The 25330-nt window shown below is 41.2% G+C and overlaps 2 protein-coding genes across 10 annotated transcripts in view; both read right to left on the reverse strand.

The window, feature by feature from the left end:
• Positions 1-7512, reverse strand: part of tacc2 (transforming, acidic coiled-coil containing protein 2) — a 50370-nt gene extending 42858 nt beyond the window's left edge. For 8 of the 9 annotated variants that reach the window (XM_085368804.1, XM_085368798.1, XM_085368799.1 and 5 more), the window contains exons 1-4: positions 7383-7512; positions 5924-6024; positions 5188-5256; positions 1070-1314 (exon numbers count right to left, since the gene is read on the reverse strand). In XM_085368804.1, coding sequence (XP_085224930.1) covers positions 1070-1314; positions 5188-5256; positions 5924-5956 — 347 coding nt within the window. In that variant the 5' untranslated portion in view covers positions 5957-6024; positions 7383-7512. The remainder of the gene's footprint in view (positions 1-1069; positions 1315-5187; positions 5257-5923; positions 6025-7382) is intronic. The other variant, XM_085368797.1, reaches the window with a different exon arrangement.
• Positions 7513-10796: 3284 nt separating this feature from the next.
• nsmce4a (NSE4A component of SMC5/6 complex) lies at positions 10797-16278 on the reverse strand. Its single transcript, XM_085369420.1, has 11 exons — positions 16161-16278; positions 15292-15543; positions 15107-15187; positions 14889-15019; positions 13849-13994; positions 12376-12475; positions 11493-11583; positions 11307-11401; positions 11173-11221; positions 10990-11075; positions 10797-10878 (listed from the first exon to the last, which is right to left on the reverse strand). The coding sequence occupies exons 1-11, from the start codon at positions 16276-16278 to the stop codon at positions 10813-10815; spliced, it is 1215 nt and encodes a 404-aa protein (XP_085225546.1). The 3' UTR covers positions 10797-10812.
• Positions 16279-25330: the final 9052 nt, after the last annotated feature.

Here is a 25330-nt window from a genome sequence, read left to right on the forward strand (position 1 = left end):
AATACATGGAAACTGCAGATGTTCCAGCTAACAGAGCATTCTGATCGGGTATATATTTAACTGTCTATTATTACACAGACAATTAAAGCTCTAAGGGCAAACTGAATCTACATTTAATATTTATTATGAGAAGTATTAGGAACAACTGACGGACAGTTCTGGCAATATAAGAAAATATGTTAACATGTCAGCTTATTTTGATATTTTTCCCAAACTTCTATCCTTTTTTTCGGAGATATATGTTTTCAGTATTGCTCACTTTAAACTAGAAAAAGAGAAACTTGAGAAAAACCAGAAAGTTATGACAAAAAAATATCCCAAACACACGAATCTGTTCAAGTCGTGAGAAGGAGAAAAAGGAAAATTCATTTTTCAGGCCTTTAAAATCACCTGCGGTACACAAAGCCAGCAAAAAAATGCGTGGGTAGTCATTTATGAGGCCTATTTGTCACTAATGGAAAAAGAAGAATACTTACTTTTATCGGCAAGTAGACAAAGAAACCAAACAATTGTAGCCGTTTACATTCCTCAGTACTAAAGAGTCTTTCTAGAATGAGTCTTTCTTCATTTTGTGATCGTCACTGATGTTTATGATGACACTGACAAAACTGCCAGGTTTAATCTTGCACTATCAATTCTGCCACCAGCACTAAGAATCAGCTCTGTCTCAATGATTTTTTGCCACTTGTAGCAGCAAATCAAACCTGATAATCCTCATCTGATTATGCATGATAAAGCCAAAAACAAATTGCCAGAGCATTACCTCAATTCTTAAGTCAGAGTAGTTAAAAGGACCTCTGTAAATCGGCATAACTTGGAACCATCCCAAAATGGTTGTGGTGTTACAAGTACAGTCTGTGTTTGGGCGCAGATCTGTTATGTAACGCCACCAGATGTCACCAATTATATAAAAGATTCAATTTAAGGGGGAAGATTTTGTTTAGGGTGAGTGCAGGGCTTCAGGTTAGAGGAGTAGTGATTATGGTTAGAGTTGGAGTAAGTATCCAGGAAGTTATGTCTTCTGAAGTGTAAAAGTCTGTGTGTATGTGTGTGTAACCCCTCCACTTACCCCAGTGAGGACTCCCAGATGTTGAGCTCGCTGCTGAAATCTAAACTGGGCAGCAGGTCGTGAGGAAACTCAAGCTCCTCCTTGTCCTCCTGGTCTGCGGCCGTGCCTCGGCTCTCCTCCACCCCGGTGATGACTGGGATGTCTGGCAGCACGGGCTGAGACAGCAGGCTGTGCTGGCTGGTGGAAACCTCGGTCAGTAGCGCTCCGTCGTCCCTCTGGGTCGAACTCTCGGCTCGAGCTTCAGCCTGCAGGAACGGTGAAGGATACCAGTGAGCTACACGAGGGAGTCTGCCACACAACACACACACACGTGTATACTTAAGCAAGTGTGATCATGTCGCGGGCAAACACGGGAACACCCACAAATTAATGCTCAAAGCCAGACATCACATGAGCAGATAACTCCACCCATGTGTTTGTTTGTTATAATGTAAAGGCCACACTGGCTGAACTACGTCCTTCCACTCAGACGTCTTATCTGATACGTCTCTCAACGTGCTTTTCTTATGCTATTAAAAGATTATTTCCAGTATTAAATCCTAGCATTTATCCCGGCTCACTGCAGTTTAATCTCTGCAGCTTTGTTTACACCCCACATTTGAGCATGTCCTCTGAATGGGACAAAAAACAACTAATGAATTGAAAAATATTGTCATCAGAAGTACTTTCCACCTCACAAACACCTCTGAGGAAATACAAATGTATTTTTTCCCAAGGTGTTGAAATAATAATCATTAAAGCCAAACCAGTTTTGCTGGATGGTGACAAGCATAATTAAGCAGCACAGACAAGAGCAGGTATTTTGGATGATATCTTCTGCTTCAGATGTGTCTTTATCTGAGCCAATCATTTTTCCAAGCAACCTGAAATACAGTAAATGAAATAATCTGAACTCTCATCTGCTTTTTATTTCCTGATTGTTCAACAGTCAGTTGGAAAGGATATAGCCACAGCCACAGCACTCGCTATGAGGACAATAACAGCCTCACGGTGCACAACACTCAGCTAAGCTGCAATGCAATAGAGCTGGGGTGCTCTTGTCTGTGGATGGAGGTGGAGAGTCGGAGGTTATTTTTCTTATTTCTTTTCATTTGTTTCGCGTGTCCAGATTTAGAGATCTAACACAGCCCTGCCTGTTATATTTAGTGTTTCCTTTTTTACACAGAGATCCTGATTTTAGCCAGTGAGTTGATTTCACGTGTGAGTATGGATACAGCCACACAGTGGTAATGATATCCTTTGAGGATCTGCTGAGATTCAGTATTAAAGCACATTGATTATTTATGAATCACTCATAGCTGGCGTGCAGTCATTGCAAGCAGAAACGAAGGTTAAATCAATTCAATGCAGCACTTACACGAGAGCAAGTTTGACCTTATATACACTTGCTTTAGCGTCTTCACTCATATGATGTGATTACAGTAATGCTGCAAACTATTTCAAGCCAGAAACAAAAAAATATATTCAAGACCGACTAGAAAAACACCAACTTACGCTGGAGCTTCGCTTTAGCGCTGTATTTCCTTAATGTGGAAACTGGAGACACATTAACAAATAAATTTGGGCTGCAGGCTCTGAGTCACTGGCCTCACCTGTGTGACCACAAAGAGCCTCCTTTGTGGGACATGTTAAGCACAGAATGTGCTTGCATGAACACACACAAAAATTGTGTGCTAGACTTTTAAAAGACATTTGCACAAGAATGGTGTCATGCCGTCTTAGTTTATTTTTAAATGTTCTAATTTAGATTCTTTTTTTTCTCGTTGTAGCAAGAAACCCAGCTACACAACTGGCTGCAGAAGAGAAGATAAAACATTAAAAGAAACCGGATGCAAAAAAAAAAGGCCTGCTGCAGGTATGAGTGTCACTCTGAATGTCTGTGATCTCCCTGCTGCTCCTATTTTCTGGATTAATGTTATATAATCAGGTGTTAAAACAGTTCCTTCACTCCTTAACAGTGATGCACGCTGGGATCAGCACAGTCATGAGAAAACTGTATGTTGCCATGTGTCGAGTTTCCTGTTTCCTGCCTGTCATGCAAAAGACAGAAAACATACAACCCGTACCTTTTCTCAAATGAGAGAATGACGAGGAAAAGCACGCCAAAGTTTACAGCAAACACTCATTCAACATTTCTTAAAAGGTCAAGAAGGTGGAAAATCACACCTGCTCTTTGTTTGTTCGATCCCTACGCAGAAAGCACCTTTTGTTAATATTTAACCCACAGGAACTAAACGAAAAGCCACAGTGAGAGACAGCGAGGCTGACTGGCTATTACTGCCTGTGCTGCAAATACTCTCTATTCAAAACGTCAATGCTCGAGCCCTGAAAAAAAGCCTTAATGCTTCACACATGACTGCTGTAAACATGAAAGAGGAGTGCTGAAGAAGGAACAGGTCCCCTCTTCACCCACAGACACACAAAACCGACTCAACATATCCACTCCATCCACCCTCCTGTATAAAACACACCTTTGATTGCACGTCCTACGAGCTTTATCTCATTTCATCTCTCTTGCACTTACCCAGCAGTGTGCTCCACTGTCCTGAAGGTGACTCTACAGTGCAGTGCAGCTTCTCTGCTACCCTTATACTATGCTCACACTGTGCAGGCAGGCTCTGCAGGGCTCTGTGTTTTGAAGGAGGGCAGTCGAGAACACAAACATGCTGCAACACATGCTGCTGACGCTCCCGCTCCTCCTCTCCTGTACTTCCTTCTCCTCCTCTCCACAGCCCTGTCCTCTTTGTAGAGTCACTGCCGCTCCCCCTTTAAATTTCCATGAGCCTCCTCTGTTTCTTCCAGTGTGTGTATGTGTGTGTGTGGTCTCTAGAAACACTACACTACCAAACCTGCTGCTGCTGCTGAGACTGACTAACTTGACTTGTGCTGGCCTCGTGGAAGTGCTGAGCATTCTCCTCCCCCTCTACTGTAAACTCTTTCCACTCAGCTCTCCTTCTGTCTCCTCCTCCTAGTCTAAGAACTTTCCCTCTTTTCTTTTCTTTCCTTCCCTATTCACCTCCTCCCCCTTTCTCTTGCTGCTGTGTCTTGTGGTTGGTAGCATTGACAGTGCCTCTGCAGGTGAATGCTGGGAATTGGGCCAAGAGTCAGGCCTGCAGTGACCCCCAAAGAGAGGATCAGGTTACGCTCTAGGAAGCTGTGGTTACACGTAAACGTGGGCATGTATGCCCTTTAGAGCCACAGCTCACCCCGCTGTCAATCAAGGGATGTCAATTCTGGATAAGAAACTTAACAACGGCTCCATAAGAAGCCGTCTCACGGATAAACTATTCCACAGAAGGCAAAACAAGAATTTAATAAAAACTCAATCAACAGACTCATTTTAAAACTCTGACTGACATAAGACTAGAGTTTAATAATAATGAAAATATAAAAATAACAACCAAGAAGAATCTGATTTGGCCTAATTTTATAAAACAAAAATTACTAATTGTGCTGTAATGTTATTTTGTGTATAGCCACATTTCTTATGCAAAGCAGAATTATGAAACCACGCCTCAAATTATCGTGAACAAATTGAAATTTTATATCAAATCTTTAAAATGATAAATGCTATGATATTCTTGCTTTTCTTTTTTCATTTTCTCTGTCTTTTTCATCTAATATTACACTCTATTGAAAACATGTTAAATAATGTTTATATGCATAAACGTTCATTACATTGTTCATTGCACATCACACAATAATAGTTGAGTAGTTTAAAAAAAACTTATGAATGTGCACCACAATTTCTTCCTGCATTGACCGCAGCTTCCTGCTTTAAATATGACCTTTCGATGAGGTTCACGTGCGTCATCACCACATGATTAAACATACTGATATGACAGTTCACTGTTTTTAAAGGTTTTACCATGAAAAAAAAAACAACTTTCACCTTTCACATGGCATGAATGGGTTATGGTGACTTGATCATGATGAAAGTTGCTACGAACAGGCACAGTTTGAGTGGTAATACCCCACCCCAAAACAAAAAAAAACAAAAAAGCAAAAACAAGAACAAAAGCCACAGCCATCCGTTCCTGTGAGCACTACAAATATCGTACCCACACACAAGCTAATATTATCAAAGTGGCAGTCACACGTACACACACACATTGTACCTGCACGGAGTCATTTTGACTTTCCTTAGGTGGCAACAGAACAACATTTTCTGCAGCGCCCTCTTCTGGCTGTAACGAGGGAATGAAATGGTTCACAAAGAGATTTTTAAAGGAACAACTTTACATTAGATAGAAGCAGTTGCATGCAGAGTGCACTGAAAACAACTCGCCACTATTTTTTTTAAGAGGAGTAGCATGTTAAGCTCAGTCAGTCTGTGAGTACTTAGTGCTGGAGCATATAGCTCATGAGTCAAATGTTTAAATTAATCCTATTAGGTTAATCCAGAATTCCACTTCTGAAGTCCTTCAGTCACATTTTAAATTCCCGTTTTTCTATAGGTGTCCTTCTTCTGGTATGTTTGTCTTTGTTATTAGAAGTGCACAACAGCAACATTGCAATAATGAGACACGCAACGGCCTTCTAAACATCATAAAGGCATGAATTATTATTAGGGTGTGTAGCAATGGGCATAGATTAAGACACATGCTGTGAGTCATTAAATAACACATCTGATCTTTATCGTTATCGCAGCTTTACGAGGGTAAATCACAAAATAAGACAAGCCATGTTATCTTATCTAAATGCTCATTAGACAAGCCTCAGCATTTAAAGCCCGTGTATTTCACCGAAGCAAAAAGTTAGTAATCATGCGACTGTGTTAGTTAAAAGAGCTCAAGGTGTGCATAGCAGCAAGTAGAGATCCTAGCTATCCAACGTCTGCAAGCTTGCCCTTACCAATGTCTCAGTCGTGCTGCTCTCGTTCCCCATGGCTTACCCAGCTGCAGGGCCACAACTGCCCAGAGCAACAGCCTCTCACATCAGCTGGCTGTAAGAAACTAGCAACAGAGACACCATCAGCGTACAGCAAGGTCAACAAGGAGACCTGGAGTCTGAACAGCCGTCCCTCAGTAGTCACAGACTCCTGCGTCACAGGATTAAAAGTCTTTGGTATGAGGTTAAACTTCTGTGGAGTGAGGGGGAATTGTAAGTGTGTGTTGTTTTAGAGATTAGGGACGTCTGATGCAAGAACCTTACACCAAGACCAATGTGCAGGTTTCAAGTCTGCTGATGTGGCCTTAAATGTGGGAAAGCTGGAGCTTCGTTGGTAGAAGGACAGTTGAATTATTTTTTTTAATTGTTCTAAACATGAAATGTGTATTAGTTAGATTAATCTCCAGCTGCAGTAACTTTGTATAACCTCGTGTCTAAAAGACATGAAACAAACGGACTCCCAGCATCAGAGCATCCATGCATCAGCACATTGGAGGATACATCAGATGCAGAAATATTCTCTCACAATCATCTCCCTGTCTCGTGAGGATACTTTTGTGTTGTCTGTAATGCAGCTGAGCCGTGAAAGGGAAAGGCCCGTTAATGCATTCCCTGTATGACTGTAGCTCTGTTTAGTCAGAAAGCACTGACCTGAATATGCAAGACTTTATAAATAGATATTTGCCCTGTTCACTGCTGTTGACGTTTATTACAGTCTTATGCACAATTTTGTCACACAAACTAGATTTCCAAAAGAACGCAGAGGCCATATAGTCCATCCGTGCAGTCAAAGCATGGCCTGAAATCATTTTTTGTCTCACATTTTTACATTAAAACAAAAGACAAAATGGACATCCTATCCTCACATATTAAATCACACCTATTCTGTGCTGCGGCAGCTTATCGGCCCTGCTCGCCTGCTTGCTATTTGTGTGATTGGGGTGTAATTTCAGCCCCTATAGTGACACGTGTGCACTTTAAGTGGCAGCAGTGTTTCGGGGCTTTTTGGCAGCCCAGAAAGCACTGAGGGGAAATCATGTGATTAGGCTGTTGCCAGGTCTCTTCTCACCTCATCACGGCCTGACCATCACTCAACGTGAGTAATCTTTTAAGTTCACGGGTTTGGCTCAGAGCCATGAATGTCTTTGGTCAGACAAATATGAGTTTGTCCATCAGCGGGCAAACAAACCGCCAAACTAAACAACACAACACGTAATTTCTCAGAACTTTGCAAAGCATTGATGTGCATATAAAGTTGATACATTTGTGATTAAACCCATATTCACCATCACACCACCAGTAACCGTAAACACTCACACTTAATCGAATACAGTCACACTAATCTCAGTACAGGTTTTAACAATGTCACCGTAATATAATCCAAAGTTTTAACACAGCTGCAACTCACCAAAAAACTACTCACCACGCCAAACAAAAGTCTTTTTTCTGCTACAGTGTGTGCCCCCCAGCTTTGACAAACCCCTCCAACCTGTGTTTACTGTCAGACTCAAGGCCAGTGTTTCTGTCCTGTCTTCTGAGGAGCCCCGGTTCCTCTGTTGCTATTTTTTGCACTGGACGCAGGACAGGGACAGAAGTTGGGACAGGATCAAGGGAGGGAGGGAGGGGAGGAGACCGAACTGGAGCTGGGGAAGCCATGTCTGCTCAGGGAGTCAGTGGGCCGAGGAATTGTAAACAAAGACACACGTTATGGAGAGGAGGACGGCATGTCAGACCTCACTTGTCACATAAGAGGCTGCAGATGGTGTTAAAGTGTCCAAACCACCTGTAGCATCCTTTAATATCTACACCTTAACATCTACTGATCCCCTCGATTTCAGTCTGGTGGTCCTCTTTTAAGTCCAACACCTCCCTGTAGATTTCCCTGTGACTGACGTGTAAGGACAACACCAACACACTCACACAGCAACCTGACAGATGGGAAGAATAACAAACAGGAGCCCCAGTTACAGATTTGACAACAGAGAGGCTTTAAATGTTTTTTGGATCCTCTCATCTGCCATCTTCAAAGGCTATTTTCAGCCAAGCGCCCCAGTGTGTGCTGATAGCATCATCCCTATAAATAACAGTACACGCATTGTTCACCAAACACACTTGTTATAGATTTTCTTTATTTGTAGGCTATGGACTAAATGAATCTGCAGATGTAAACAATCCCTTCTCTTGTCAGTCTGTCTCCCATCTTTCCTCGACTACGATCAGCCTCACACTCTCACGTTTATACTCAGCTCCTCCTTTCCCTACTCCCTGATCTGTCTCTGCAGCTCCTTTTTTACTGCTGACATCGCCCCTCCTCCAACACTTGAATGCACCTTCCCTCTCCCCGCTTTCTCCTCAGTAAAGACTCAGCACTTGACCAGTAAAACCTGCTATGGTTCTTCTCCCATGCTATCCCCTGCTCAGTCCCACAGACATGGATGCAATGCTGCAGCCAGTCTCTGACAGCCCCACAGTTTTCCACCTCTCCTCTGTTTACCTTGCCGTGTGGGATTCCGATGCAGCTCCCCATCTTGTATTCCATGTCCTCCTCTGGTGAAGTGACTCTGGCACTACACGGCTGGCAAAGCACCTTTCTGCAGAACTGCATCGTTGTTAGTCAGACTCAGCATTGCCAAAGCAGGAAGATCTCTGCAGGAGCTACAGAGTGAGGGTGTGCACGCCTCTGTGTCTGTGTGAGTGTGTCCCTCAATGACTAATAAACGCTCTGCATTGCATTGCCCATGGTGTCCCTCTGACATATATTTTCAAGCCATTGTTATATAAAATCTACATTACATAAGGAGTCCAACCTAAATCAAATCAGAGTGAAAAAAGGGAGCCACTCTTTCCAGTCTTAATGCAGCCTCACTCTACATCAGTGCACAGGGTGAGCAGACTGAAGCACTGCTTTGGAGAGAAAAAAGCTCAGAGTGGGAGAGAGGAAGAGATGGGAGGCAGCACGAAGTGTGCCTGTCTCTTTAAAAGAACCAAGATGATGCTGGTACATCATCATGATGGGTATGTTTGATAGTATCAGTGCATTCAGCCAAATGAATTCGATCATACTGATATTCACTCAGCCAATATGGAATAACAAAGAAACCCAATAGCAAAACAGAATAAAGAACTTTTATCTTTTAGCTGTTTATCGATTTAGCTGTTTATTGTTTAACTCAACCTTTTTGTTACATTTTTGTAGCATAGTAACAGGGATATATCTATACCTGATGAGTTCCTGACATCTACAGAGAGGAGGTCAGAGGCTGCTCCCTGTTATGCTTCTGGAGGTATTTTGCAGGCATTGTTTGGGTCCCTTTTCTCCTTAGAAAGAGGCATAAAGGCAGATTCTACAAAGTTGTTTTGAGATATCACCTTTATCCTATGATGAATCATTCTTCTCCTGAAGGGAGTGGTCTCTTCTGTGATGAAAACCTCCTCTCCAAACTTGGAGGATCAATAGAAAAGCATTGTGTCTGGCCTGTTTTGGCCTGGGTTGTGTCTAATGTAGCATGACTTTCCACTGTAAGGAATCTAATTATACAAACAAGCAAAAAACAGACTGGTCTTGGACATACTGAAGCCTAAATTGTTCCCGGTGCCAGGCCAGGGCTTTGAATGGCTGCTTGTGCGTGAGTATGTGTATAAATACACTGTGAAGTGATATAGAACCTCTAAGGTTAAAAAATATGTAAGGGTAGGTTGGCCAAAACATCAGTATGCAGTCTAATATCACTAAGATAACATTTTGGCTCCTTAAAAATGAGCAACTCACAAAATTTCCAGTTGAGACAACCATGCATCATAAATACAGGCAGATAAAAGATTCTGACATGGTCCAGGGATCAGACCAGCTGCAGAAACCGGCACTCCAGTGATCACGCTTCATAGTAGGTTTACATGAAGAAAACCAGTGTAAAAAGAAACCTGACTTTCCCTTTCCCTTGATTCGCGCAAGACTTAAGACTCCTATGTCATGGACAGACTAATCCGTCATAGGAAATTATGGGATATGAACAAAATATCAAAACAATCCTTACTGCAAACTTTCTTGCACTAACGATATACAGTTCTGTGAAAAATAAATTAGCTGCAAGTAGAACTGCTGTCAGCAGCAACTTAAAGCAATCACTATCTATGTGACTTCATCAGTCTTTCACATTGTTATGGAACAACTTTAGCCCATTTGTCTTTATGTTGCTTCACTTTATTGAGGTTTGCAGGCATTTGCACTGCTTTTTTTAAGGTCTCGCCACAGCATTTCAGTCAGCTTGAGGTCTGGACTTTGACTCGATCATTGCCACACTTCCATTCTTCTCTTTTACAGCCTTTCTGTTGCATACTTGCTGCTTGCTTGGGATCATTGTCCTGTTACATTACCCATGTTGGTTAAATCTTAACTGTTGTACAGATGACCTCACAATGAAGTTCAAGGTCAACTGAGTAAATCCAAGGTACCCAAGCCATGTGTCTGCTAACCAAGCTGAAATAAAAATCTTCCACCACCATGGCGAGTTAGTGTGAGATGTTTGTGCTAATATCCGGTTTGATCATTGCCAGTCATGGAACCTTCATTTCTACCAATGTGTTATGTCAAAGCTCAGATTATCAGAAGCATATTATGTTAAGGCTTTTGTGTATCAATATTCAAGAGTTGCAATAAAATAATTTTAAAAAACTTTCATTTCTTTTTTATTATTCAAACTTAAAACACAGTAAAAAATAAACAAATGTGCAATAGAACGATTATTATACATTGACCTCAACTGATAAAACTGTAACACATCACTTGAATTTTATTAAGTAAAACGTTTAAGAACAATGTTTAGGTTTTTCAGTGGGGAAGATGGTGTAGTCTGTCAGTCATTCTGTGTGTTTGGAGGCCGAATAATTGAATCTTTGATGTCGAAGGCATCTATGAGCTCCTGAGAAGGACAAAGCAAACTTTACAATTAATATCACAGGCACAAAACAAAATCTTGATTGTAGCTACCGTGCTTTTAATTAATGTGCACTTCAGGCCAAAACCTGCTAACCTTCCATATCTTTGGGCTGATAGAGAGGATACACTGTTTACGGCTGGTGGAACCTCCGGCTTCCACCTCCCCCTCCTCTACAGGAGCTGAAACATGAAAACATTGTTTTATTTCATTATTTACCTCAAGGGATTTTCTATGCTATCCCCCAGTCAGAACAGTACAAGTGTCACATCATCTCACCTATACATGGCAATTTCTCCTCATCAAGATACATTCTTGCCAGTCCATCCTGAAACACAAATGAAACTGTCATGCCTGTTTATGGTCACCAGGAGGCACTGGAGTTCACTTTAAATCTTTAGTAAATTCCTTACTCTGATCAGAAAAGAAGTGTGAAAGATGTTCTCCACTGTCCGGGAAAAGGAGCTGGGGTCAATGACGAACTCGTAATATGATATTGGTGAGGTTGCTGTGATAGAAGGAGAGGGGAAAAAAGTACACGTGAGCAACTAATAGTTTACACAGCCGTGCAATGTCTCTGAGGTCGACTTCAAACTCACGATCATCTTGGTAATAACTCTTCAGGTACCCCAGAATCCTTTCCACTTCTTTTTCTGTCGCTTCTTGTTGCGACTCTTCCATTTTCTTCAGCTAAAAGACATTTAATGACACACCGAATAAGTGGGATAGGTCCACAAAATTAAAAAAATAAATTTAAAAATCTGTTGATTTCATTTGTAAGAAATACAATTAGATAATAAAAAGTCAAGAAAAGGCCCTGTCCCCCTAACATTCCTTGTGGATCTCAGTACTTCCAGGAGCAGCTGGTCAGCTGACTTGAGAGTGTGTAGGGGTGAAGAAGCTCAGAGAGGTACGGTGGGGTAAGATTGTGAAAAGATTAAAGTTGAACTTTAAAATATACGATCAGCCAGTAAGTAAGGCCAGGAGAGGGGTTATATGCTCTGTTTTACAAGTTCCTGTTAACATTCGTGCAGCCGCATTTTGAACCAGCTGCAGGCGCAAGAGTAGCGACTCACTGACTCCCACATAAAGAGAGTTGCAGTAATCCAGATGGGATGAAATAAAAGCATGGATCACTGTTTCAAAGTGCTGCCTAGAAAGAAAAAAAATTGACTGTTGCCAATCGCCTTAAATGATGAAAACTAGACTTAACGACCACTCTGATTTACCGTCTAATTTAACATCACTGTCCAACTTCAAATCAAGATCACTAATAATAGCTTTAAAATAGAACTTCCAGGGGTTCCAAATCAACAGAAGAAGATTCACAGGGATCATTTGGTCCAAATACCAACATTGTGGTGGATAATGTGGCGAAACTTTGTGTATGTGTGGAAAATGGAAACAGGGACGGGGTGGCTACTACATTTATCTTAAACTACATGTAGGTAACAGCAGCCATGGAAGTGTCATTTCAGTTACCTGAGTAGGCATTATCCTTTTGGCTTCTTTGCTGGGTGCTTTTCTTTGCCGTTCTATCCTTTGTTTTGGGGGAGGTGGTTCTGCATAGAACGAGCCCATCCTGCAAAGAACCAGAGGGATGAGAAATAAAAAAAAAACCGAAAATCAGAAAACGTATCCACATAAAACCACTGTGTTATTCCATCTTATGCCATAATTTGACAATGCGCCTTCTGTTTAGAACTTCTCATATGTAAAATCCACAGGTGAGGTTGCGTTGATGACATTTTGCTCACATTGTTGAGAGTTGTCCACCATATTGGACATGACACCGCCACCAGGGAGGGAAAAATGTGTCTTCCCTGACTGATTGGTGAGTGGTAGGTTGAATCAGCCATAAAGAGGGTGCCACACCAAAAGCCTCCTTGTGATCATTTTAGTCCTGCAGATTGCTTTGTAGTTTCCATGGAAGACACCAACTTGTCTGCAAACACTCACCAACTAACTCCATCGCGGTAGTAAAAAAATGACCACTCGGAGAGTTGCTGGCAAGTGTCTACAGAAAAGCTTCCTGCATGCAATCTACAGGCAGCTGGAGCAATCTGCCAGTGAAAAACAATTAAAAGAAGGATATTTGTGCAGAACAGCAGACCTCTTTGTGTCCAATTTCACCATGTGACGGGCAGCAACCATTCACCAGCTGGTCAGGAAATACACATCTCTCTCCATCACGACTGCTGGTTGCCAGGGGGTTGCTGACTGTGTGACTGGGACCTTATTCACGTCATCGTACAGCATCAAATTCTCAAAATAGCATCACATGACTGCAAAAGCCAGAGTATGACTGAGTAAGCATTACCCTGCTGCAGTATAATTTTGGTGCCACATCATACCATCCATAATATACCAGCATAAATTTTTATGCGATATAAAAGTGTCGCAACCTGATGTGAGTGGTACAACAGTGTCATGCGTTTACATTTCCCAGCAGGCACAACAATGACACAATCCCAGACTGCATAAACAACAGCCAAGAAATTCCAACACCACAAAATACTTTGTAAAATATGCAAGAAATCTCCTCCTGTTAAAGGTAGAAACAACAAACTTGTTTTGCCATTTGAGACAAAAGTACAAAGTTGAGTATACCCAGGCTATGACAGCAAACGACACAACCTGGCATCACTCAAGCACTTGTTATTTGCACTCCATGAGACAGGAGGAGCAAACGGTGGAAGAGAAAAAAAAATAAGAGAAAGGAAGGTTTTTAGGAAACGACAAAGAGCTGTTCAAGGACGCTTTGATTGCTGGCAGCAAATCTGGAACCACTTATTCTACTTTTATGGACTGGCAGAAGACCACGTGCGCTTGTCGAAAGAAAATTTCTGTGTTATTAATTTGCTTCTTCACAGAACATCAGTCTATTTTTAGTTGGCAGGCAAAGACCCTGGCACTGCAGTCCCAGCTAGTAAACAGACTTGCTAAATCACTCACATGTAGTGGAAAGAGGGTGCTGTCCTAAAGCAGCACTCTGCTCTCCTGGCCAATCGGTGCCAGGCGTCCTGTGGCAGGTAGCCATTAGCGGTGTTCTGCTGCTCGTCTTCATCATCTTCTAGTCGGTTCAGACCCATGAAAGACAACTGTAGAGAAACATAGACATGACCACTGCAGTATGTGATGCTTTGGAAGTTGTGTTAAAATCGCACATTTTCCTACATTTATTAGTATTTGTGTCTGTATAACTCACTTAAATGAGCAGGAAAAAAACTAGTACAAAGCTGCTATAGCTACCGCGTTATCATAAAGAAACATAGGGCTGTGCCATATGACTCATATCCCAATATAAGACATTTCTCATCCACCATTTTCTGTAAATTCTGTGAATCTCAAGCAACTCGACTTGTGTGAAGTGTTTTCACTTTTCAGTTGGAGTCAAGTGTTTGGGCAGTACATTAAACTATATATTTTTAGATACAAGTTGTAACGGCCACCATTTCCTTTGTATTTCTTACAAGCCGTGTGGCGGGTAAAAGCCTGTTCTAATGTTTGAGTCTAAGGTTTATTTTTTTGCTTCTCATCCGTAAACTCTCTCCATACTCTTTCTGCTGGTATTCTCTGTGCCTGCATCCACACGATGACCATCCAAACAATTAAGAAAATATTGCCATAAACAGTGTATTTTGTGATACCACAAAACAAATGATAGCGTATAATATGAAACGATAGATGTTTTCATTTCATCATCTGATATATTTCAATCATATCACACAGCCCTACAGACAGATATTTAACAATTCATGATTACTGGGGTTTGTCTGGCCATCATATGAGTCCACTAAACAAACTCCTGTCAGCTTTGTTTTGCCCTCCTTGCCTTTTTTTAACCATACATAACTTAAGGTAAAAGAAAAGCATGTGCAGCTCGAGTTACAAATCCAGACAGAAATACTGCAACTGTACAAAACTGCAAGGTCTGTATGGACCACTCGTGCAAGGTGACTGAAGGACAGACATGATACAGTAATCATACTCACGAGATGCTCAGCAAAAGCAGTGGGATCGAAAGCGGTTCCCTCGGAGAACAGCTGGCTGGCTTTCTCCTTCCCCAGGTCTGTAGCCACAACAAGGAGCTGTGCATCCAGGGCTGCTTCTCTCGCTTGTCGAACTGCCACCAAAACCCAACCAAAAAAATGTAAAGTATAAAGGATTGATCTGCTGGCATGTGTTATTCATTTACATGTATCAGACCTACCATCTTTAAAAAGTTTGTTTGCTTCCTCTAAAACCTCTGTTAGTTTGTTGTTTGAAGGGCTCAGCATATCTTCCCTGTTCTCTGAAAAACAAAACAAGAAGAAAAGCACATCAAGGATTTGTTTGTAATACATACAAATCAACAACTTTGGCCATCCCCAAACCTGCTGGCCTGTAGTCACTCACGTTGTACTGAGCTGATGAGGTCTCTGTATTTGCTCCTTATTTCTCTCCTCAGGCCCTGGTCATTGTCGTCGTCTTGCAGGTCGGCTGGGCCGATGTCACTGCCACCCTCGTCCCCGTCACTTTGCTGCTGGTCTGCTTTCCTTCGGCCCGCTGAGCCATTATGCCGGGGAGCTTCCTCGTCACCACCGCCTTTGGATCTCTTCATCTTCACTCTCGCACTAGTTCGGCTGTGTTTTGTGAAAGGGAAGCAGGCTGACGGAAATCAAACATAAACAAAGCGCGTTTCTATCGATGAACAGGACTAATTATTACCTTCTAAAACAAGTCTTGGAGACAGGGTACAGAAACGGTCTGTTTACGGCTTCGGTTGTCAAGATGCTCGATGTTTTATTGGTACATATACCTAACGTAGCCACACCGTTTTTCTCAAAGTTTAGCCAAAGACACATAAAAAATCAAGATAAAAATCCGCATACGCTAGTGCTTACATGTGGTAAACCCAGCCCAAATATAATATAAAATGCGGATTAGCAAATCTTACCATACAGTTGCTTTTTGAAAAAGACTACTATGTCATGTTAGCTTTAACAGGTCAGTTAACAAAACAGAACCCTCTCATGCCTGCATACGCGAACGCGGAAGTCCTGCGAAGTTATATATCTCGCGTTACTCGTGTACATCTTTGGTGTTCAACGTTAGCCGACGTTAGCTAGCAAAAGCAATAGCCGCTTAGCTTAGCTCAACTGTTGGACGTTTGACTGTCACGGCCAAATAACGTCTTGGTTAAAAGCAAATACACAGCCTGTTGTGAGTGTCACAAATCCACCCGTGCGCAGTTTTTTTTTTTTATTATAATTGCTTCAACGTACCTGTGAGGCAAACGGACACAAGGCGCGCCAATTGGGTGTCAGTGAAATCGTCATGAAAGTCTAGACTTCTTCTTCTTCTAAATTTTATTGACGGTTGGTAAACAACTGAATGGCGCATTACCGCCACCAACTGGTATGAAGTGTGAACTGGAACGTCGTCCCCCCCCCCCCCCCCCCCCCAAAAAAAAACCCCCAAAACAAAACAAAAAAAAACAACAACAAAACAACAACTAAAATCCTCCCAAACAATTTACCCTCTTTTAAAAACTGGAATAAGGCCTGATAACCTTTACTTCTAGAGTCCTTTTGCAGTAAATAAATAAGATCTAGTTTCATTTTTATCTTACTGAGATTTTGGGTCAGTTATCATCTCTCCACCTGCACTTCTGACAGTGTAAGATGACATGTTCTATCGTTTCGTCTTCTCCACAGTTGTCACATTTCCCTGTTTTATCTTTCCTTATCAAAGTGTAGTGTTCACACCAGTATGTCCAAATCCTATTCTCGATATGACCACCTCCTTATTTCTCCTTTCCTTTGAATGTTGTACATACACTGCCCCTTCCTTTCTATGGCGTTATTTTTGTGCCACTATTCTGAGCGCACGTAAAAAAAAATGCAGGTGCAAGTGTTGCATTTTGAGGAGAAATTTATTTTGAGCGAAGAAAAGGTAAATTTGAGTGAACTAAATTCATTGCTGCGTGCAAAAAATGTATTTCAGTGTTTGCTATTATCTAAACACACACACAATAGCAGCCCCTGTCGCTCAGTTTTTGCACTTGTGCTTGCTCACATTGTGTTGCTTGCGCTCTCAACATTTCTGCCTGTGCACGCTCAACTCTTTCTGTACACCGTTATATTTGTGCCACAAAACCAGCCAATCACAGACTTGGATGCAAAAAAAATCTGATTGCCTGTTTTTTTGTTTTTTTGTTTTTTTGGAATGCATTTATTGAATAACAAAAACACGGCACAGTGCAGACGTCACAAACAGACAAGTGCAGATGACATAAAGGAGCACAAAAAAGGACAAATCTGATTGCCTGTTCTGGTCTGCAATCAGCTCGAAATGACGAAATGCAATATCCCAGAATCCATTTCGTCCAAAAACTCAAATGAGGCAGTGGCGGAGGAACACAGAGTGGCGGAGTTTGAAATATTACTCTTTCTGGGTCACAAAATAAACTTTTTTCTTTTTACTTTTGTAAAGTAACCTAAAATTATTATTGCCTCAAAGGGATTTAGTATTTTGCGAGATTGTTATTTACATACTTATTTGTATAACACTTTTAACAAAATACTCGTGTTACCTTGTTTTGTCTAATTCATACTGGCTGCAAGATTTACCCACGGTGGTACCACAGGGGCTGTGCCAAGAAGCCCCGCAAGACCAAAAAAAACCCCATTTGTTTGTGAAGCATGCTGGTCAGAAAGTTAGGGTCGCTGTCAATTTTTCAATGTTTTTGAAATGTTTCTTGTTTTGTATCGTTGTCTCCTATAATATTTATTGGTTGTTTATTTGTTTATTAATTCATTAATTTATGTTCGTGTTGCTGTGTGTGTTTCTGTGTTGTTCACAACATTAGAGTTCAGCTTTGATTGCAATTTGTTTGTAGGATTATTCAATTATTTTGTGTTTCCTAACATGTTAGCATAGTTACTGTATGCAAAGAATTAATATATATGTTGTTCCATGGTTTACTGGTGTTGAGCTTCCGCTGTACCCCCTGTTTCTGGTCTATTTGTTAGTTTATTTTAACTGGTGGTTTCTTCTTTAATTGGGTGTAATTGTTATTTGTTTTTGGTTTTCGTTTCAATTAATAAGTGCTGTATTGGAATGACATTTTTATTACCGTTGTTTTGAGCTGCTGACCGTCTTCTACCGCTGCTCCATTGAAAGTGTGCTGACATATTGCATCGGTGTGTGGTTCTCCAGCTGCACCACAGCACACAGAAAGGCACTCCAGAGGGTCATCAACATGGCCCAAAAAATCATTGGACATCCTCTTCCCTCCCTGAAGGACCTGTACAGCACTCGCTGTCTCAAGAGGGCACGCAGCATCCTACGGGACTGCACACACCCAGGACACCGGGTGTTTAAGCTGCTGCCGTCTGGCAGGAGGTTCAGGCTGCTGAGGTCCCGAACAAATAGACTCAAGGACAGCTTTTACAACAGGGCAATAGCCCTGATCAATGTAAATAGCTGACCTGACTGGATACCTCCCTGGACTTTTTAGGGGGAGGTAACAATGTTTAAAACGATAACAATAATATTTATATTTATAACAAGGTGCAATAATAATTAATGTGCAATAATAACAGTGTGCAATACACATACACTTATTCTTCTTTTTTATACTAAGTTAATATACTGTGTTGTGTTGTTTGTTACGTTGTGATGTGTCATATCGTGTCGTGTTGTGTTATATGTAGTGCCGACGTAGGACAGTTTTTCCAATTTCATTGTACTACTGTACTATGTATGACTGTGCAATGACAATAAAGAGTTATCTTATCTTATCTTGTCTTTCCTATTACTTGGTGTTCCTAATCCTTTTTTTGTATTATTTTTGAATTACAACATTTTTGAAATTTGACTTTTTATGCACAGGTTGAAAATGACATATTATCGGTATTAATGTTCTTTTAAAAGTTATTCAGCAGTTCTTGGAGAGTGTTTGGGATATAATATGTCACATGTAACCCTTCTGGATGATATCCAACAAGTTTGAAGCAGAAATATTGTTTCAGTGACAAGTTATAGTCCACAATCACTTTTTGGCAGGTTGAAAATTGCATATTGTCAGTTTTATTGTTCCCTTAATGGTAATTTAGCAGTTCTGAGGGACTGTTTGAGATGTAATATTTGACATATGACTGTTATGGCCCTGGCCATAATCTGTTTTGGTGGTTGTTTTGGTGGTTGTTTTCTTTGTCTGTGCCTTTAAGTCTTTGCAGGTCCCTGAGTGGATGAGCAGACGGCTGCCGATTGGTCTGCCGATCATGGGTCGCATTCAAAATCCCTCACCAGCAGTTGTCCTGGGGCAGCCACTGACAGGAGCAGCAGCAGACCTGACCCTGGCCTCCAAAACCTGAGACATTTGTGCGACCTTCTGAGTTCTGTATATAGTGTGTACATTAGTTTTCATTGTAAATAGCACATTGTAAATAGCACTGGAACAGAAGGGGTGAGCTGCCTTATTGTTTTCCTTGCACTGTTTTCTCCTGTTTATTTCAGTTAGGGAGTTAGGTGTAGCGCTTGTCTTTTGTTTGATGTTTGATTTCACATAGGGTTTAGATAGCACCTCCTCCTGACTTAGCTTGTTTTGTTTGTTATTTTGGCCTTTGTTCACCCCGGAGCTTCATTTTTGCAGTGTAGAAAAATAAACCACCATTCACTAAGAGATTGGTTTTCCCTCTGTGTATGGTTTTGGGGACCAGGGCCCTGTTTCAGGAAGCCGGTTTAGTGGAAAAACTGAGTAAGTATACCCTGAGTTAACGAAAACTCTGGGTTTTCGGTTTCACAAAGCGAGTTCAGCTGAAGCCTGAGTGAGTCACTATGACGACACACTCCGTGAAGCTAACCTGCCCCCTAGCAGGTTTACTACAACTAACCCTGACTGTCTCCGCCCCTTTGTCGGAAACCTGACAGTAGGAAGTGTCGGACATGGCGTGTCCCTTCCTTGAAGAGCCAGTAGATCGTGAAGCCCAAATTCTCCGCAGAGCTCTCCGCCGGGAGAGAGTGATTCGAGCGCGTTTGGACATTTTATCATTTCCTGATGATTTTCTGTGCGAACGTTACCGTTTCTCAGCACAATCTATAAGTTATTTGAATAACATCCTCAGGCCATATATTACGCATGTGACACATCGCGGACATGCTCTCAGTTCTGTACATATTATTTGTATTGCACTTCGTTTTTTTGCAAACGGGAGCTTTCTGTATAATATTGGTGACGCTGAGCACGTTTCCAAGGCTACCGTCTGTCGGGCAGTCAGGAATGTTACAGTTGCACTGAAACGTCTCCTGTACTCGTCTGTGGTGTTCCCCGGTCATAGACCCACAAGATTTATCAAAGAGGGATTCCACAAAATTGCAGGTATCAGGATGAACGAAACTTAATTTATGGTGTGGTGATACTTGGACTACTACTTAAATTTTACATTTATTTTCAGGGTTCCCAGGCGTGATTGGCTGTATAGATGGCACTCACATTCCAGTCATTGCTCCTTTAGTAAATGAAGGAGACTATGTGAACAGGAAGTCTTTCCACAGCATTAATGTACAGGTACATAGTTCCCTGTAGCATTTCAAACTAACAAATTATTTTATCATAGTAATGGATGCTAATTTGTGTTCTCTGCACTGTGAAGATCATATATGATGCTGCCAACATTATCACAAATGTGGAAGCCAAGTGGCCAGGCTCTGTCCATGACTCACAAATATTCCGTGAATGTACACTGAGCACAAAATTTGGACATGGTGAGTTGAGAATACTTTAAAATATATAAAGACCAATTGCTTCAGGGACATTTGAACTGAAGTGTATCCTTCTGTCTTAGGAGAGTTCACTGGCTACTTGCTTGGTGATAGGGGGTATCCATGTTTACCCTATTTGCTTACCCCTTACCCTGACCCTGAACCGGGCCCACAGCAGCGATATAATCTGGCTAATTGCAGGACAAGAGCCAGAATTGAAATGACTATCGGAATGCTTAAGGCCCGGTTCCAGTGCCTGCAAAGACTCAGGGTCACCCCAGAAAGGGCATGTGACATTATTGTGGCATGTGTGATTCTTCACAACATTGCCACAATTAGAGGAGAACACTGTCCTTCTGAACCAAACATCAGCAGTGATCCAAACCATGAACATCCTGACCCTCCCACGGACATACAAGATGGAAGTGCAGTCAGAGACACCATATGTCACAATCATTTCTTTTGACCCATCACCTCAACATGTTGAAAGAAGAATAAACAGATTTTTTGTTCAACTGGCTTTATTGGTCGCCTGTATTTCCTGTACACAAAGTATTAAAAGATGTAAACCTCATAAAGTGTCTCTGTTGCTTCCTCCTCTGTAACAGCTGTCAATGTTTCTTCATTATTTTCCTGTAGTAAAGAAATAAACAACATTGCTGTTCTACTGTACACTCATATAATCTGTGGAGTATTACTCACAACTGCATGTTGGTCTGGCTCAACAGGAGGCTGCACCAGATGCAGTACACCACCACCATCAACTGATAGAATATGAGGTTTATACAGGTCACTTATAACTTACAAGGGACCAAATGGCAATTAACAAACATACCAATCACCTTACACTTCATTGTCATTATGCTCTCAAAGACAACCAAGGCTGAGGGAAGGCAAAATCAGTCGGAAAATAACTTCACTACAAAATAATCCATTATGGTAAAGAGTTTATCAAATGAATGAGTAGCACTGCAAAGGTGACTGTGAAGAAAGGATGTATGCACATCATGTATTATTTTGGATTTACCCCTTATGTAGGCACTTGTGTCTTGCGGGGTTATTGACTCAGAGGATGTCCCCGCAGAGATGCCTTCGGCCACAGGGCGCCCACTGTTTTGGCTGAGGGCCAACTGCTCAGCCTCTGTGAGTGGTGGTGGTGGTGGAGGACCCCCACCTGTTTTTCGGGCCTCCGCTTTTTTTCTGTTGGCTATAACGGGCCACATTTGAGCATACAGAGTAAGCAAATATGTACTTGTAATGTGCTCAGATAATTTCAATAAGTGCTTACAGAAAGAAAATTAATGTAGCCTCTAACTGCAATTGATTTACATCGGACAAACAGACCAAGCACTGTGGCTCATAATACAATTACACCTTACCTGTTTGGACTATATTTTTATATTTCATTTTTACTTGCTGCCAGGAACGTTTGGGGCCTGTTGGGTTGCACCTGCGCTCACATCACATCACAAAATAAAATGTATGAAATAAAAAATAAAATAAAAAATAATAAAATAACGTGTTAAATGGGTGGAAATCCCTAGATCAATGTTTATATTAACACTCACGCATTGACTCTGTCGGCTATGTTTTGCCATGCATGCTCCCTGTCTTTCGCAGCTGTGGCTGTGTTACTTTTTTCCGCGGAATTTGCATGTTATCGGCATATGCTGCCATCAGAATTTCGGCCTCAAGCGCTGTGAAATACATTGATCACGCCTTCTTTCCCTCCGTCTCCATGGTGACTCGCTTAATCTGTGCTCCGCTTATCAGGGCTTTATGTATCCTCGTCCGCGCGCTTCACTTGGGGTTAAAGCAACTCCGCGTTGACTGAACTAATTGTTATCAGCCTTTCTGAAACCGAATATTCCGAGTTGGACAGGTCGGGATTACTCAACCCTGCGTATCGTTTTTCACTCTGAGTTTTCTAAACCGGCTTCCTGAAACAGGGCCCAGGGCGGGGCAATTTTCCAAACCTATGTTGCATCCCTGTACCCCTAGACTGGGGCGTAACAATGACCCTTCTGAATGACATGCACCAAGTTTGAAGCAGAAATAGTATTTCAGTGACAAGTTATAGTCCACAGTCACTTTTTGGCAAGTCGAAAATGGCATATTATGGGTATTAATGGTCCTTTAATAGTTATTGAACAGTCCTTAGAGATTGTTTGAGATATAATGTGTCACATGTAACCCTTTTGGATGATACCCAACAAGTTTGATGCAGAAATATTGTTTCAGTGACAAGATATAGTCCACAATCACTTTTTGGCAGGCTGAAAATGGCATATTATCGGTATTAATGTTCTTTTAAAAGTTATTCAGCAGTTCTTGGAGAGTGTTTGGGATATAATATGTCACGTGTAACCCTTCTGGATGATATCCAACAATTTTGAAGCAGAAACATTTTTTCAGTGACAAGATATAGGCGGCAATCACTTTTTGGCAGGTTGGAAATTGCATATTATCAGTTTTATTGTTCCTGAACAAGTTATTCAGCAGTTCTTGGAGAGTTTTTGGGATATAATATATCACATGTAACCCTTCTGGAATATATCCAACAAGTTTGAAGCTGAAATATTGTTTCAGTGACAGGTTATAGGCCACAATCATTTTTTGGTAGCGCTAAAATGCCATGTTCAGTCGTTATTCTGAACAAACAAGAAAGAGTCATGGTGATACTGGCACAATAGGTCTTTATTGTTTTAACTACTATTCGACAGTCTTATAACAAATATGAACAACAAGAGTAGACATCAGGGCTGGACTGGGACAAAAAATCAGCCCGGGCATTTTGACTAGAGACCGGCCCACCAGGTATTATAGGAAAAACCATAAAGCCTTTGAATGAAAACAAACGTCGTTGTGACAGTGATGTACACTGTCTTGTTGGTACATATGTATCAATCTAATAAACTTAAACCTACACCATCCTCCCTATTCTGGTATTCTAAGCAGTACTTAGCCGAAACCCAAAGACTGCTTGGTTGAGTTAACTTCCTGAACTATCTACAACATATGGTGGAAACCTGAAATTAAGACAGAGAAGACTAGAGGTGAGACATGACCATTACTGAATATTAAAAATAATAAATGACAGATTTAGTGATATTTTCATAAACTATTCATTTACCACATCAATAAACAGCATGGCAGGGCAAAATATTTTTTCTAACATGGCAACCTTTTAAAAGTGAAAGGAGACAGAAAGACAGGTGAGAAAGAATAAAACTTAACTGACTTTTCGATGGCATTTTACACAAAGTACTAGTACAGTATCTAGAAAATGTGGGAAAATACTGGCATCATGTACAGTACTTTCTTCTGAAGAAATTATGTTGGGACCCTGAAAAAAACTTACTATGTACAATAATGGATTTCTATAAATTTGACATCGGATGAAAACTTTGGTTGTAAGATTCGGATAATTATTTGTTGAAAGCTAGAAATTTTAAATGAGAATAAGAAAGAAAAGTATTTCTTTGTGCCCCCTTTCCCTGTTAATGCTCTACCTGGCCCCATGGCAAAACTTTGCTAGACCCGCCCCTGCACAGTTACCAGCTGTCAGCTACATAGAAAAGGTGTAAGTTGTCTCTCAGAAACAGTTCATGGCTTTCCTTCAACCCATTCATGTCACCTAAAAGGTAAACCTGTTTCTCCATCACCTGTTCAGCGCTGATGATTCAGTAAGGACATCTCCTGGTTTCATCTTCATGTTTCCCTCTCACCAGATAACCAAACCGATATCATGGCCAGCAGCTTTTACAGCTGTGGCTCCAACAAACATCAGCTGTTACTAGAAAGTGATATTAAATAAATTCTAACAACAGCTTATCAAGTTTAAAGGCGCTTCTGCTGTTTAACGCGACCTCCGCTAGTTTCCTCTTTCTGGCGCAAAGCGGGAGATAATATAGGAGTATCAGTATAGGAAGACAGATTGGACTCTACTCCGCCCCCCCACCCACGCACACTCTCCAACAAGGAAACACTCTCTGAACCAAGAACTGAAAACATTCCTGACTTGCATTGCAATTGCACACACCTGCTGCTATATATATATTTTTAGTATTTCTTTTAGCACTATTTATATTATTATATTACTATTTATTACCTTATTGTTAGGGCTGTTTTTGTTGTGCATCTGCACCTTATTGTTGTCAATGTCTACGCATGGGACAGTGTAAAACGTAATTTCAATTCCTTTGTATGGCAAGTACATTTGAAGAAATTGACAAATAAAAGTATTCTATTCTATAAACAAGCAAGAGAGAAACGCAGATCAGCTGATCATTGATCAGTTTCATGATTGAAGTAGCAGCAGGAGAGGGAGAACGAGAGAAGAAGAGGCAGCTGTGCAGCAAAGACACAGAATAACTCCAGCTTTTTGTCTTTTTTTATTGTAGCTGAAGTACGGGACAAATCGCTTTTATTTTCAGCTCAATACAAAACGCATAATATTAACTCTGAATACCAGAGGATTCCGTTTTTTATGGCACGGTTGGCAACTCTACTAACTAACCATATGAATAAAATAAAGTTCACCAGTAACATCATAGCACCCACCCAACTGTACAGAAACTCCATCATGCTAGCTAGTACACAGTACGAGTTATTGTAACTGACTGTAAAAAGTTAGCACAAGGAAAATAAACTCCACCTAAACTTGGTTTGACCCAGATAGACTGCA

Source organism: Diplotaxodon limnothrissa, linkage group LG13, assembly GCF_057381915.1.
Source record: "Diplotaxodon limnothrissa isolate DT_005_m linkage group LG13, D_limnothrissa_male_GT1.1, whole genome shotgun sequence".
NCBI classification, from domain to species: domain Eukaryota; kingdom Metazoa; phylum Chordata; class Actinopteri; order Cichliformes; family Cichlidae; genus Diplotaxodon; species Diplotaxodon limnothrissa.